General features: G+C 42.5%; 1 protein-coding gene across 1 annotated transcript in view; it reads right to left on the reverse strand.

The window, feature by feature from the left end:
* Positions 1 to 3,125: 3,125 nt before the first annotated feature.
* Positions 3,126 to 16,637, reverse strand: part of PTPRG (protein tyrosine phosphatase receptor type G) — a 405,417-nt gene continuing 391,905 nt past the window's right edge. Inside the window, exons 24-29 of the mRNA XM_030502207.1 lie at positions 16,212 to 16,288; positions 15,654 to 15,782; positions 13,116 to 13,262; positions 12,125 to 12,267; positions 8,989 to 9,124; positions 3,126 to 8,298 (exon numbers count right to left, since the gene is read on the reverse strand). Of these exons, the coding sequence (XP_030358067.1) occupies positions 8,152 to 8,298; positions 8,989 to 9,124; positions 12,125 to 12,267; positions 13,116 to 13,262; positions 15,654 to 15,782; positions 16,212 to 16,288 (779 nt within the window). The 3' untranslated portion in view covers positions 3,126 to 8,151. The remainder of the gene's footprint in view (positions 8,299 to 8,988; positions 9,125 to 12,124; positions 12,268 to 13,115; positions 13,263 to 15,653; positions 15,783 to 16,211; positions 16,289 to 16,637) is intronic.

The raw sequence follows: 16,637 nt of genomic DNA on the forward strand, positions 1-16,637 counted from the left end.
AACAGCACATGGAGATGGGGCAGGCAGTGGGGCAATGCATGGTCTGTGAATCTCCTAAGCCAGATTCATGTGTAGGAAAAACTTCAGAGCTCTGCTCACTCCTGTCTGCCAGCACGATGCCCTGATGAGCCCAGGGAAAGCTGGGGCTCATAGGCCCTAAACAGTGCAGAACAACAGCTACATTACATAGCAGCCTGTGTACTCAGAGCCTGCTGGGCCTCATCTTTCAGATGGGGCATCATTTTACATCATAAAACCCCAGCAAAACAGCTGGTGAAGGGTTGTGCCACATTCCCTTCTATCAAGCCTTGGGCTTCCAGCCAACAGCACTATCCTTCCAAGACAAAACACACATACCTTCTGGCTTCTCTTGTTGACTCAGAAACTATTTCAACGGCCCCTTAGATAAAGGAATGAAATATTTATGATTAGATATTGTGTAAGAATATCCTGTGGTATCAGACATGTGACCAACAGCAATTGAATTTGGGAGTGACAGACATTATGAGCCAGACATAGACACGGAGACGGTGAAATATGAAGTATTGGAAACTGCTCCCGTAAGAGACATGGAACTGAAATGCAGAATCTATTCAGAATTCAAGCCCAGAACATCAAGCGCCAGCAGAGCCAGCATCGGCTCCGAAACAAGGATTTCAAGACATAAGGGAGACAACAACTTCAGGAAAGAAAAGCGAGCCCAGTGACTGTCAGATTAATTGAACACAGTGTCAGGAAGAGATTGCTTTGTGAAGTGCTGCTTAAAGCATTACAAAGTCAGAGAGACATCAGAAACATTGATTGGCAGCAGAGGGGAAACAGAAACCACAAATGATCAATAAGGCAGCAGCCAGCAGGTGGGGGTGACACGTTGGTGCGTGAAGTACTTTGTGGAGCTTGAAGTGGCTGAGGAATAGGAGTGGGACCAACCCATTGATCAGAATCGGTTTTTATGCTGCAGAAGGTTTTGCAAGCACACCTTCTGGCATTTGAATCCATTTAGTACAAATGCTGCTGTTGTTTGTGCCTGCTTAGCACAGCTGTAGCAGCCTCTGCGAGCCTTAAAGCCTAAACTCGTTAGCTCTTTATTACAGAAGAACTTGGGATCTCCTGATACCAACTACGTCAGGCATATTGTTAGTAGTGAAGTGCTAGTAAATCATCTCTTTGTTGCCGTGAACTACTTATTCTATGTTTCCACTGGATATAGATCTCAGCCAGGCCTATACCCCAGCATAAGCACAGAATCCAGGGGCATTGAAGGGGCTGCCTTGGATTGCCCTGATTTCTGTAGCTGCTACTGAGAAATCTGGTCTTTTGTTGCACCGCTGTCCCAGGTGATGTTCCCACTGCCCAACCCTTGCCTTCCTTGTGGCTGTTCCAGCTCTATTTCTTGTCACAGCTACCAGTGATTTAGGTAGACGATTACACCCTTTCTTCAGGAGCAGTGCTCTAAATAACAGGAGACAGGCCCCAGACTTCACTCCTGCATCTCCCAGGCTGTCTCTCCAGCATTTCACTGGGCAACATCCCAGTTCATCCTGTCTTTGCTCAGAGGATTTCCTCCTGCCTGTCTTCAGTGGGGTTACATTTTTCTCCTGTGTGATTCTCCCTCCCCAAAAGAGACAGCTTTCAACCTGCTGTGAATAGGCTGGGGAGGGGGGGTTGGTTCCTTAACTGAGTTAGACCTGCCAGGTTTGTGTTCTGCCTTTTTCTTGCAGCAGATGGTGGTGGCTTGTGTTCTGCTTCTCATCAGCTCCATCCCTTAGGTGCTGCCTGGACAAGTGGTATTTAAGCAGCTCTTTTCCCATACTGTTGTTATGAAGTGCTATGTACGCACCTACCTGTGTGTGCAGGGGCTGTCATGGAGATAGGGCAGCCAAGCTGGGCAGAGAAGCCTTCCCCAGCAGCCAGCTCCTGGCCTCAAATCTCTTACTGCTGTAGCATCCCCCAGGACACACTGGCAGGCAGGGAAGCAGCTCCCATATACACTTGATGGGCAGCAAGGCTGTTGGGGTAGTGTTGGGCTGTTCTGGGGTGCAACATGAGGCAGTGACCTGAAACAAGGGCTGCAGGAAGCATGCTACGAGGTCAGGGGCTTTGCAGGAGTCAGGCTGTGCTGCCAGCACTGCCATGTCACACTCACCACAGTCCCCATCTAGTGTCCCAGGCTCCCTCTTCCCCCAGTCAACCAGGATGTGGACCATAGAGGTGAGAATGCAGCAACATGAAAGGTGACGGACATAGAGCGTATTGATTGTAACCAGCAATTTTACATCAACAAGCAATTCCTGTTACTGCTGTTCAGCCATGTGCGGGTACTGCTCTGGAGGCTGCGTGCTGGCAGCAGACCTGGAGGAGAACATATCCACCAACCCAAGCAGTTTTCCCACAACAACAGCAGCACTAACACACACACTCAGCACAGCATCAGCATGGGAAGCAGTGCACAGAGCTGTTGAGGTTTTGTTGCAAACATCGTACCAATGGTGTAATGTGTGCCCATTTCAGTGACTGCCTTGGCTCAGGTGCAGCAGGGAAGTATGACTACCAATGTGCTCCATGGGGAGTATTTACTGGCTTATCTTTAGGATTTGGAACATCAGTCCCTCCTTCCCAGCCTGAGATGGGGATGAGTACTTCTGCTTTGTGTGCCACAGCTCTGGGGTTGGCCGAGCAGTGAGTAGATGCAGGTTATCACAATAAATTGGGTGGAAGCCCCTGTTCATCCAGGCAGACATCTGCTGATAAACCAGTTATCTCTAAGGAAAAGCACACCAAAAGCACCCGGCAAGGAAGCTCTGAGGTCCCGTCTGAGTGGAGATAAATCTCCTTTCTGAAAGGGATTCTGATGGGTCACAACAGCCTGGGCAGGACCAGCGGTGGAGAGGGAAGGGGGTTACTAGCAGCTCGCTAATAGCTGGAGACAATTAGAAAGGGATGGTGATCTCCACTGTAAGTGACTGAGAGACAGATCCCAGCTGAGTACTGCTTGGAGATTTGAGATCTAATTAAAGCAGGCCTTGGATCTCATCATTCTTCCTGCACGCCTGGGACCATGAAATACTGACTGGTGCATCTGTTCTGTGTGTGTATCTGATGCAAATAAGGAAGAAGTCTGTAAATACATCAAAAACCATACTTTATTTTATGTATAGCAATACAATTTACATATTAAATAACACTATAATAGAATGATTTGATATAGTTTAACATAACAAAAAAAAGATTCTTCAAGTTACAAAAAACCCCCAAACAAAAACCAAACCAAAACGAACCAAAAAATCTCCCTCAAAACACTCCCTCCCACCCTGTCCCCAAACCAAACACCACATTTGCTTTTGTTTCTTCTGAATGGATCAATGAGACAAACGTATCCAGTGACTGGCTAAAGTCTAATTCCTATTGCACACACTGACAATGGAATCAAAATAAAACTAAACCCCAACTTGTCACAATCACTGCCCCAAAGAAATGACGTGTGTGGAAACCTTGTTTGGAGTGTGCTGATGGCGTCTCACTACCTGGGTACACAGAAGGTATGTATTCACATAACCACCACAGAACTAGGGAGGAGGTGAAACTAGAAAAAAATTAGCTTTATATGAAAATATAAAATTCTATGATTATATACCATAGATACAAAGTTCCCAGAAGATGCTTATATCCAAGCAACAAAATATTTACAGTTTTAATGACTTTGCTCTTTTAAAAATGGAGGAGAAAAGAAACGAGGAGTACACGTGAATGCTTCGGTCTTTAGAAACAATGGCTGCTCGCTAGTTTCAAATGTCCTAAACACAACATAAAGAGTCACTACCCCAAATGTTGGAGAGTTGTGACGTTGTATAAAATTGACTCGTCTCCTCCTTTGGAGACGTTTTATTCGTAAAACTCAAGACATTTTTCTTGAAATTAATTATCCTCTGTAGAAAACGCTTCCCTTTGCAAAGAGTTAACAAAAACACTAAAAACAGTTTAAACAGCTAAGACAAAGTAGAGGCCAAATCTCTTCATTACAGTTCCTTCTCTTTATGTTTGCATTCCTTCTCCTTTGATAAGTAAAGCCAATGTAGTTCACATTGTTAGAATGGCAACAAAGAGAAGAAGAGCAAAGGGGTAACAGTAAGGGTTGAATTATGTCTGTGGCAAAAAAGAAAAGGAAAAGAAGCAAAGCAATGCAGTGGGTTAACAAATAGGCATTTTCCCTTCATATAAAAATTCACTGGCACCGTTTGAACATAAACTTCGGAACACAAGATCTGATGTCCAAGGACACGGATTTGAGAAAGACTGCTAAATCTTTTAAGACAACTACATTGTATTTCTTAATTTTGAAATTAAGTTGGTTTTGTTTTGCTGAGAATTAGTAGTTACGTATCTTTGGTAGAATCAATATCTGTTTTTTAGCTTTTAAAAAAATGTATCAGCTTAGAAACAAAAAGATTGATAAGAAGGCAGTTGTGCTGTGTCATAAAGATTCTTCTCCTAATGTTCTAATGTACCACCCAGGGTTCAAGCAATTCAAGCAGTCAGAAACTGAAATTTTGCAGATCCTGTAAATGATCCCACTAACCTAGAACAGACCCACAGCACAGAAACAGTCACACACAGAATTAGCTTAAGGGTTTTGAATTTTTCTTTTTCCTGTTCCTAAATACGTATTTGGAAACAGACACTGAAATACTAAGGACAAACGCTGTTTGAATGTTCTTTACACCTTGGCCCTGCAGAAGAATCAGCTCTCCCAGACCTTCCTCCTACCCACACCCTGTGTCTGTAGGATGGGGGCATTCAGTTGAAACTGTCACCCATTTTAGATGCTCAGATGACACAGCAGTTTTCCAAGCATTCCCTCTTGGAAAGCTTGGCTGCTCTTACGGGCTCAATGCACAGAAATCTTCTGTCTTTCACATGCTCTGCGGGCACAGTACACATGCAAGACATGGACATAGAGTATTTCTAAATGTAGACACACATATGGATGTGCACATGAGTCCTTTATGACCTTACTTCTCAGGGCTGGTGCTGAGGAACACATTTTATAGTGATGGGATATACTCGGGTTCTCTTAATTTTCAGGCCTGGGAAGTTGTGATGCTTGAAAGCCACCCCGACAGAATGCCAACAAAGTGATTACAGAGGGGGTAAGAGTGGCTGGTGTGGCAAAAGCACAGCTGCAGAGTGGGACTTTGGCCACACACTCACGAGAGTATCTCAGCAGAGCTCTGAAAGCACCTCTCTGAACACACATTCATGGAGTCATGCACCTACTTCCAGTAGGATAGAGTCAGCTCTTCCACTCTCTTATCCTGACCTTCACAACCAATTCCTAGCTTCATCCACTTCAAGCCTAATGTATCACTATCATCTATTGGCTTCCTGACTGTCAGCACAGCACTTAACACACAGCTTAAGCCCCCTTAAGAGAAAAATCCATGGAGAACTCATAGAACATTATTTCCCCATGGATTAAACCCCAAGCAAGTATTTGGGATGTGGGAAAATGCCAATGCAAATGCATGGATTTCCAAAGCATCTACCAAAGTTCAACCCCCTCAGCCTTCTTTCATTGATTTTTGAAAGCTGTGAGAAGGTAAGGGATTAAACCAAGGATATTCAGGCAGTGCATCACGAACCACAGTTATCTTCCATCACACCACTGAAATGAAAAGTAATCAGCTGAAAGTACTGAACAAATCCAACCCTCTTGATGCCTGCCATAATCTTTGTGTCACTTCGCTCTTGTCAGGGTTTGAATTCTTAACTTTTGCCTACACCTCAACGGGAACTTAAATACTTCAGGTTGAACTGATCCAACTCATCCGAGTCCCTTTGTGCTAACAGCTGGAATTGCCTGGGGCCAGGATCACTGCTGGGGGCACAAATGGGGGTCCCCAGCCTCTTACCCTGATGCACCCTGGCCAGCAGAACACACACCACCACCTTGCAGCAGCAGTACATGGAAACTTACTTCAACCATTCTCATTACTGGGAGGTAGTGACTGGAAAGCCAGTCTTAACTCCTACTGGACGTTAACTGACTCCCTCCTTGGGGCTGGGCTGTCCCAGTGCAAAGGGGATGCAATCTACAACGCACTGTTTTGAGACATTTTGCACATTTTTTAGCTGTTGCTGGACATGAGATTTCCTTACTGAAACCAGAGATATATTGCACTGTTCAGCATGAGCAGGTATTTGGATCGCTTGTATGGAGGGGTTCAAACAGAAGTAAAAGGTGACTGTGTAAAAAGCTTGCTGATGAATTCTTGAATACTTTGGTGTTAATCAAGTGTGTCCATTCTAGGAACTCTTTCCCTTATTAAAAACAAGAGGCCAGATGTTAGCACATTCCAGTTGGCATAGCTCCTCTGCTCTCAGCGAGGCTGCATCGGGTTGTACCTCGTGAGGTTCTGAACCAAAATACCTACTCTGAGTCTTAAGCAGTTCACTTTCAGCTTCCTTGCGAGTGGAAATGCACAGAGCCTTGCCCAATGGCTGTATTGCAGCAAGACTGGACTGGCAGAAATTAATGGGTTTATATTTAAATGAAAAGAAAAAAAAACATATGCTGTAACATTTTGACAAGTCCTGAAAAATTCCAATTCATCTTTAGTGCACTTGAAATTTAGAAGTAAAGAAACTAATGCCATAGATAAGGGATAGTGCCTTTATCTGTATACCAAATGTCAGGATGGTTGAAATGACATATTTCCTCTTTTCAAGGCAGATTCAGTCACCCCTCCCTACTCAGCCGAGCTACAAAGGACACCATTAGCTTTAATTTTCAGGAGAATTAAGTATGTTGATTAACAGGCTTACTTATCCTGTTAAATAGGGATGGACCTTGCTGAACTGTGACCAAATACACAGGAAAAGGGAGCCAGTGAGGATGTACACTTAAATACTCCAAAGAATAATTCAATTATTTATAGAATCTGGGGGAAATGATTTTATTGGTGTGGGAGGGAAAACACAATAAGCTTGGTTTGTGCTAAAGAATTAGTCTGGCAAAAAAAAGAGGGAGAATGTAACTTTATAGGTAGTTTTTTTTTATTAGTTTGCTTCACCAGTAAATATGGATCAGTACTTTATGTTTTAGCACTAAAGTATGAAAATTACACACCTGTAAAAATGGCATCTAACAGTTATGAAATTAAGAAACGCCTGTCATCATGTAACATACCATTAGGTGTGAGGTCATAGTCAAGAAATAGTAAGGAAATTAATGTGTTTAAAATATTGAATAGCTTAGTACTGTAAAATATTGCTACCTTCAATATAGCTGAAAACAGGTCTGATTGGGGGTTGGAGTAGGTTTCTCACTGGATTGGCTCTGATGAGAATAAAACCAAAACACTTTCCCATCACAGGGCTGGTTAAAAAGCTAAAACCGATGTATTTCTGGATACACGGGGAAGCTTTGAAATTGTAAAATCAAAACCTGTCACTGCGTCCCACGTATGAATTGCATCTAATTTATAATTATATCGTAGGTAATTTATATACTCCATGTGAAGCAAGTCTTAGGCCTGTAAAGTGGACAAACCAGCAATTTGAAACAATACAGAAGTAATTGTTTCAGCTCCACAAGGCTATTACACCTTCGCTGCAGCTAATCATCACCTGCCACCTTTTGCAAGAAAGGATGAACACTGCTCATCCGCTCCACTGGAATGTAGAATACCAAAACTGTGACATGATCATTAAAAGAATAAATATGGTATGAAGGGGTTCGTATCTGTTGTAGAAAGAATCCATCTGGCCTAGCATTCAAGATTTAAGATTCGAGGGTCACTGTCGTTAGCAAAACTTCACTGCATTTAAACGAAAGAGAAAAAAAGCGTATGCTTGCTGTCATGGAATGTCACATCAGGGCTTGTCTTGGATTAGAATATTATAGGCAGTAACACTGATCATATAGTGCAAACTAGATAAAATTGCGTTTCACTGTGTGAAATAAACAGAGGTGCAAATGCTCAGTAGGATACCATTAAGACATAAAATGGCAAAAAATAAATATCAAAACTTTTATCAGTGTAAAAAAGTAATTGGGTTATTGTATAACCTAGAGTCTGGCAAAAAAGGCCTCAAAAAAGTTCACTCAGTCTTCAGAAGTTCTACAAATTAAGTGCCTTTTCAGGTTTCCAATTAGACAAGAGACTCCATGCTTTCTGCGGGATCAGATTCGTCACTGGCCATCACAGCACCATTTTTGTCCAGTGTCATGGGACCGTTTCCATTTTCCTTAGTGCTGACCAAGCTTAGCATTGCCTTGTAAAGAAACTGGTACTGTTCCTGGAAAAGAAAGAACAAGTTATTTAAGCACACATACACAAATGCCACTCAAATTTGGCATTTCCAGGGAAAGTCATGGATATTCACTACTAGAAGCATACATGTAGCAAAGAAAAAGAGAGCAATCACCTCTGTTAATCTAGTTTAACCTTATCAACCCAAAAGTCCAGTTTTGGGTAGATTATATTATTTCTGGTAAATAATTTCTTATATAATTATTTAATATAATTTCTGGTATTAAATACTACAGGAGGGTAGGACACTACCTGAGCCCAGAGCCCAGCCCCAGGTTGTTCCCTGGCACAACAGAGCCATGCACACCGAGGCAAGGGTGCTGCTCTCGCTGCAGAGTAAGTGAAGAGAACCTCTGTTGAAGCTTTATCTCCCTGCACTTCTAGCTGCTCTGCTGCATTCCTTCAGATTGTTTAAATACCACAACTTAACCTACAGGGCTCGCAGGGGGATGATGAGAAGCTGAAAGGTCTTTCTCTGCTAGGGCTGCCTGTACAGCAGTGTGGGCTTCGGGTTCGTAAAAGTGACAACTTACAAAAGAAAGCCCAAATGCAAAGTCTGCTTGGTAGCAGAGGCTGTAGGGCTTGATAGCATACACAGTGTGTGTTTTAGTTCATGCTTTTGGTCACAGACGAAAACCTTGTAAACTATCCATTTATATTCCATTTGAAGACTTACAATGTCTGTAAATACTCCAGGCCGCATAAGATTTATCATCTTTGCCACCTGGAAAACATCGACAGCATTTTCGTTCTCCAGTTGCTGGGACAGAGTGGTAAGGGCACATAGCGTTCCTGCTGACACAGCTCCATACCTGAAAAACCACACCAAAGGAACAAGTTACTCAGAAACAGACCTGGGCACCACCACAGAGCCATGAAAATGTTGATATAGTCTTATTTGATTACTGTAGTTCATCTTTGTCTCTATTAAATGCTTGTTTTATACTGGCTGATTCTTAGTCATTTTAATTTATAGAAGAAATCTGATGGTACACTAGTCATCTCTGGGTATCTGCAGTATTCAACACAAAGAACTGTATCAGCACAAGAATGTGAGCAATTTAAAAATACCCAGCCTATAACGCTGGAGACTATAACACTGAAATCAGTTCTTACATGCCACATGTCCTGAAAGCATCTGAATTATAGTTGAGTGTATTTTAAATTCATTAGTGGGAGCTCAAGCAAAACAGAAATGATTAGAAAGAAGTGAGACTTTGCGTTTTCTTCCACATCTGACAATTATAGAAAGCTAACACGAATATGAGGTGCTTGCAAGTAAATGGGGCACATCTCAAAGTATTCCTTAGGTCTGATTCATCAGCAAAGACAACATCCCTGAGCTGGGCACCCAAGAGACATTATGGATTCTGAAGAGTTGAGCTGTGCTGTCATTTGGTAAGAACCTGAGCAACGGTTATTCATCAGGAGCACGACTCAGTGTGTCCTTGAGATACTGGTCAGCTAGAAATCTTGCTGCTGCTGTATCTGTGGGTATGCTTGAACCATACGTGCAGCTGCAGGCAGAAAGCATCCTAAGCAACAGGGGCTCATAACTGCTTCTGAGGAGCCTCAGCTCTCCTCTGCTCTCACAGTACTCAGGAGACTGAATCCTGGCTGTGCTATGGGCCTGCTCTGCGACTTTGAGCAAGTCTGTGTCTGAATGTCCCCACCTGTAAAAGGGGACATTGGTGCTGACTTGCTCTGTAAATCGTTTGCAGAGTTAGCTGTACATGAGAACTTAAATAATCAGCAAGTGCTGCAATGCCATCTGGTATCATAAGATTACCACTAGGAGCTTTTACAGCATTCCTGTGGAAATCAAGACATATGCTGACTTAATTTCACATGATTTTTGCAAACTCAATTTGCCTAGGAATGGGAAACAGAAATCAGATTACAACAGATCTGCTATATTTGATGAAAAGTCTATAGGAGAAGCAGCAGAACCATATAGCTGGCTGTGTCTGATCACCTACAGGGAGAGTGGACGAGGTGGCCAGTGCATGTGCCTGATGAGACACGACTCTCTGAGGGATCAGTGGCCTCATTTTCACTTGGGCTGATAACCTCCAGCTCCCAACAATCTGAAGGCTTTTCTCATAGAAAATTATGCAGCAAATCTTTATCTAGTTGCCTACATATGGGCAGTTATATTTAAAAATCTTGACAACTGTCTTGAGTTGGAATATCTGAACTCCTTTGAAATGTTGTTAAGTTCATCCCACCATGTACTTCCTAAATACCACATGGAGTTAGTGTCTGAAAATTCATATATTTGGAATTAATCTGCAGTTGTAATTATTGGCGGATTATGTGATATAGTTGTTGCATGTAGTAAAGGGAAATTTTCATTTTCAGCTACATTTGCTTAGGCTCCAATGAAAAGCAGAATCCACATTATGTGTTAGGCTTAAAAATAAAATCATTGAATATGACAAATAAACCAAAAAAAGCAATTTACAGAAGGAATGACTCAGCACTGTTAGGAATGTGATTTTGATTTTTTTTTGTTTGGTGTCTAGCATGAAATGGCCAAATCAATAATGGTCCTAATTTTGTAAAACACAATCTTAAATACTGCAAGAGTAGCAAAACCTCACTTCAGACTACCCAAAGCATGAATATTAAAACTAGCCTGGAATTAATCAGTGCTGACAAAAGGCAACAGAGCTTACACTGTGCATTAGCAAAGCAAGAGTTGGTGGGAGAAAAACTACTTGCTGCAGCCCAAGGCACCATTTGCAGGAGTCAGGGAAAAACCTGTTGCAGCAGCAACACACCGGTGTGAAGCAAAAGCTCTTTCAGCAACAGCACAAAAGGTGAAGATTTCCCAGACTTTCCCACTAATTCTATTTTGTAGCAAGGTCTAATGGACTGGAGCACAGGGAGGTGCAGTTATAGCAGCCACTGATGCTGGCTCAGTGTTCACTCCAAAGGCAACTCAAGCAGTACCAGAAATTGGGCTTCCCTGGGTTTTTAAGGGCAGAATGACTCCAGGAAGTGCTCTGCCTGCCAGGAAAAAGCCCCTCCAACGAAATCCTGTTGGATGGAGGCTCTAGCTTCGCTATAATGCAGCTTCATAATGTGTGCAAAGTAATAATATGCAATGCAGTATTTAGCATCCTTTATAATTGGGCATTCAAGCATAGCTGGCAAGACAATGCTCACCACTGCACTTCAAAAGAAACAAGTGCTGGGGCATGCTGGCCCTGTGTTAGCAGGCTCCCACCCTCCCACTTGGCACCATATGGGCCCCTTGGAGGGTTATGGGGAAGCAGAAGGAAGAAGGATAAATCTGCTCTCTGAAAACCTGGGCCCTTTGTCACAAGATACTTCCGCTGCTCCCTGAGACAAAGCCGAGCCGAGCTTGTTCTGTCTTACATGGCACATTAAACCTGAGCTGTCAGACAGGAGCTCAGGCTGCTTTGAAACTGGCTTCCGTAAGCTCGTATTGGGCCTTATCTAAACCAGGGCTCTGCTGGGTTCTGAAACGGGCTGTAGGATTTGTTTGGGATACTTCCAGGTGCAGAAGAACCGAAAATACAAAGCAAACACATCCCCACTTCCTGAGTCCACCTAAGATTATGACCAACTTAAATGAATACACTAAGCAAAATGTATTTAGCATCAGCTGCCAACTGAAAACTCACCCCTGGAAGTTTAAATTTTCTGATTCTGTTCTCTAGACCACTAAACCCCATCCACTCCATGCAAGAATGGACATCAGTCCCAACAAGTATCCTATAGCTGAGTAACTCCTTCTACAACCTAAATGGGAGAACATAAATGGGAGAAAAGAGATGACATACTCATCATGAACTATGGTGGGGCCATCCCTTGTTAAGGCCTCTTCCTTGATTACATTGATAAGTTCAAAGGTACTGCTTATGGGAGCATCTGGGTTTGGCCATTTAGGACACTGAAAGTGGCGGACTTCCAGAACGTAGTCATCCTGCAATGAAAAACCAGCCTAAGCATTAGCTACTTTAGCTTCACATTTATCCACTCCAGGTAGAAAGAGGGAAGAGCCTCACTACAAACTGAAGAGATATCTTCTTCTTCTAAACAGTTTGTATAGAAAGAAGATGACAGACACAAGGCTGTAGCATCTCTGTAACAGTGAATGCCCTAAAATCATGCAACTTTAACAAAATGTCTAGTTGATTTTGTATTTGTAAAAGATTTTGTATTTGAGTTCCAGGTTTATATCCATATAAACCTCCCTCAGAGCCCTTATAGCTCCAAAGTCAAACAAGAGAAGAGCAACCAAGGAATTCAAATTCAAAAGGGCTAGCAAATGATGTTTTGCAGCAACATCCAGCCGCATTCTGGATAGCAGACTAGAGGCAGTTTTATAGCTCAAAACCAATGTCCTTATGTAAAACCCCTTAATTAAGATCCTCAAAAAATTAAACTATAAGTTTATAAGTTTATAAATATAACCAGAATTTTATAAGCAGAAATAGGACAATAAACCTTGGTTGTACTTTACAAAGAAAAATTAAATCTACTTGTGTAGATTTCCAAAATTCCAAAATGAAAAAACAGTGTCTTCACTTTCAAATAAGACAAACAGTTACTACTGTGGTCTCACTAGCTACAGCAATCTACCTGGAAGTAGAAGATGTGAGAGGGAGAAGGAGCCAACGAGAATACCTCTCCCCTGCGAGTAACATACATGCACACGCATTTACCAGTAAATTATCTTCAAAACTGTTTCTGAACTCTTCTTCCATATTTAAAGGACATCAATAACATTTTGGTGAAAGGCCAAGACCCACATTTGGAGTTTTATTTTACCTGGGTAGCTTCAAGGATAAAGTCATGGATGATAATTTGCTCTTCGTTAGAGAGGCACAGTCTGTCTTTGCTGATAAGGGTCACAGTAAAGGCCTCACAGTTCATGGATTCCTCGCGACTTGGCCAGTACACAAACTCGTCTTCTGCCTAGAGGAATGAAACAACACAGTACTACAGCCTTCCAGACACCTTGTGTGTGTCTGAAAAATCCAGTGGATCAAAAAATTGGTTTGATAAATAGAGATGATCAGAAGCTGACCTTTAAAAACCATCTCTGTCTAAAACAGATTTACTATTACAGCAGGCAGGAAGCCTGTCAGATCCTTTCTTTGTGTGTCCACTTTTTAATTGATCTCATAGGGAAATGGTTATCTTCACTCACTCATATTGAACCTTTATATTGTATCCCAGGCTTTATTACCTCCTGCCTACACAGTTTTGCATGAAAGTCAGATACTGTTTAGAAAAAACCTAATTGATCTTTAAAGATTAATTGCTTATTATTTTTAATTTGCATTTATTGTGGTCTAATCCAAAACTCAAGGTCTGTAGATTAGGTCTAGTAGAAGATTGATGGATACTTAGGTAGCGCTTGAGTTTTTAGGAGCAAGGGAAAGAGTGAGGAGGAAGGAAGAAACCCAAATATTCTTAAGCCTTGAAAAAAACATTGGCTGGATTCACTTAACTTAATGCAAGGTCTCCAGAAAAACTCCTTTCCTGAAGGGACAATGTAAAACCTCAGTGAGACTGTGAACGGTGGAGGAAGCTCAGTGCTGCAGTAGCCTAATTGACAGGATGTAGAGAACATACTGTCAAAGCTTTTCTTTAAGAAATAACTGTGAGTTCTTCATTTACAGCAGAGAAAGGAAATTAGGCTCTGTCACCACATACCTGCAAAGCCTGTTTCTCCTCCTGGCTTCAGGAGCCTATCACCCCTGCAGTGTAAGCACAGAAGCTGCTCTGGCACCATGCACAGCACTGCACACCTGTGTCTGAACAACCCATGTTATACTCATGAGAAAACATGAGCTACGAATCCACTTCATCTCGCTGCAGCTATGAGCATATCTTTAAAACCAGGCTTCCTTCTGTGGGCCTGGAGACTCAATGCACATGATATGCAAGATTTGGGCCTTAAATGTTTATTCTGAAAACGGGACTTGGGGTCCTAAGCCCTCTGAGTACCTTGACAACCTGCTCTCAATAAGCAGAGGTGCCAGCAAGCACTGTAATATGGCTGAGAAAGTGACAGGTCCTCATGCAGAAAGTAGCCTGCATTATCACCTTGTCTCTTGGCATTACACATTCAGCACCTTGCCACAGTCTCAGTGTCACTCTTCCTTGCCAACCAACACAACTCACGCTAAACACCAAGCTAACACATGGGTGCCACTGCCCTGCAGGCCAGCCTCCACCTTGGGAACAGTGGAGGTGAAAGCAGGGACCAGGCATCCTTGCAAGGGATGTGGCTGAATCCAGCATTCCTCCTTTACCCTTTAATCACTATTGTTCTGCAGAGCTATTCCATGTACTTGTAAAGACAAGATCAGCCTCTTCATTTCCACCTGACACACTTTCATTTCATTAGTGCTTTCTGATTCGATCGGATTGCTCTGAAGGCTCTTTGCCTTGCAGTGCCTGCAGTCCCTTTCATTGCATCGCATGCAGGAAGCATATTGACTGCTGCCTCTTTAGTAGCCCCTCATGACTGCTATTTTCCTGCTGTAATGAAGGTGGTTTCTCTTCCACTCTCAGCTACAACCGTCTATTCACCTCAGTGATGCATGCATGAAAAAACAGACCGGTTAGTTCTTAATCCTTTTCAACACGCCCTCTTGAGATGTGCTAGTAAATCTGAAAGTAGTGATTAGCACTTCACCTGGGTCTCCTTATTCTCTCTCCCTCTGTCTCATTATTTCCACTTAAATTAACATATATGTTTGCTTTTTACTTTCATCAAAAATAGCATTTGTAACCTTGCACAGCCATAGTCTTGCATGGCTGAGCCTTAAGCTCCTGGGCAAACAAGCAACTATCCTACTGTCCCTGCTTTGTATTTCTGCTCCTCTCAAAGTCCTTACCTGTGGCCCTGGCCACTCAGTAACCTCGGTGCCTTGCATCCTGCCAGCTTGGCAACCCTCAGGAGCTTTCATAGAATCGCTTGGGTTGAAAGGGACCTTAAAACTCATCTGCCTGAGTTTTGCCTGCCACGGGCAGGGACACCTTCCACTAGACCAGGTTGCTCCAAGCCCCATCCAACCTGGCCTCTAAAAGGTTGTCATCACCAGCGGGCTGCCTGTGAGCACTGTGACCCATGCAGCTCAGGATGTCTTTCCCAGGGGTGAGTGCAGAAGGGGAGGGCAAAAATCAAGCCCCACATCTCAAACCTGTCTTTTTATGACAAGCTATAGCGAAGTTTTAGAAGGTAGCTCCAAAATTGGCTTTGCTTTCAACCAGAAAATATCAACATGCAACTAAGTGACCCTGTCCTGGGCTAAGTGACTGTAGCACCGTGCAGGGAGGTACAGTTTCACTCACCAGGCTCTGGTTGTCTGGCAGCATGACAATGATCTGTGCATTGTGATCCCAGATCATGCGCCAGAAATCTTTAGTCGTATGTGGCAGCGGATGTTGGGTTATGATGAACTCGTTACTCCTGTAGTAGCCCTTTTGCAGCAAAACAAACCACACGGTTACTTACTGCCTTCGATACTTTTAAAGCATTAATTTCATCTTTGGGGACACATAATGACTCTATTTCATTTTATTCCACAATATTTTCACACAGGCTATAATTTCATAATTCCATTTCCATTCTGCAAGAGTCCCTGATGTTTTCATTTACTCTGAATCCCAGTATTTATTTGACTCTATCTTATGGAAATACACATTCCACCTAAATGCACCTTGTATTTAATTTTTTTAAGCAACAATCTTTAATAAAACACAGTTAATAGCTTTACATTATGGGGAAGGTGTTAAAATCTCATCTGTTAATACGCAGCCATTACATACAGAATTAAGACAATTACAGGCATCTGGCATTTAGCACCTTAGAATTGATTTTACTTTGTAATTAGGTGTTGGCTTCCTCACCATGATATAAGAGGCATTAATGTAATCTGTTCCCTTCATTCCAGGCAGTGGTGCCAAGCCCACTCTAGCACGCTCAGCTGTAAGATTAAAATAAAACAGAGAAAAAAAGGAAAGGAAGAAAACAGAAAGATCAAAGTCTGGTCATGGCACAATGCAGAAAGTAAGAATTTCTCAGATGTTAACAAACCAAACAGCGAGCAGCTCCCATCTCCCGCAGGAGCAGGCCAGCACTTTAACTGACTTAAAGCATTGCCTGCTAACACAGGATATAAAAGAGAATGTTGCACAATATTCCCACAAGGACAAAGTAATTTCAGGAATCAAATTTTACTATAGCAAAGATTTTCACAGCAGGCTGAATTACCAAATAACAGTATATGCAGTGATAACAGGGAATTTCAGGTAATTCTTGACTGTAGTGTTCCA

This window comes from Strigops habroptila, chromosome 11, assembly GCF_004027225.2.
Source record: "Strigops habroptila isolate Jane chromosome 11, bStrHab1.2.pri, whole genome shotgun sequence".
In the NCBI taxonomy this organism is placed as follows: domain Eukaryota; kingdom Metazoa; phylum Chordata; class Aves; order Psittaciformes; family Psittacidae; genus Strigops; species Strigops habroptila.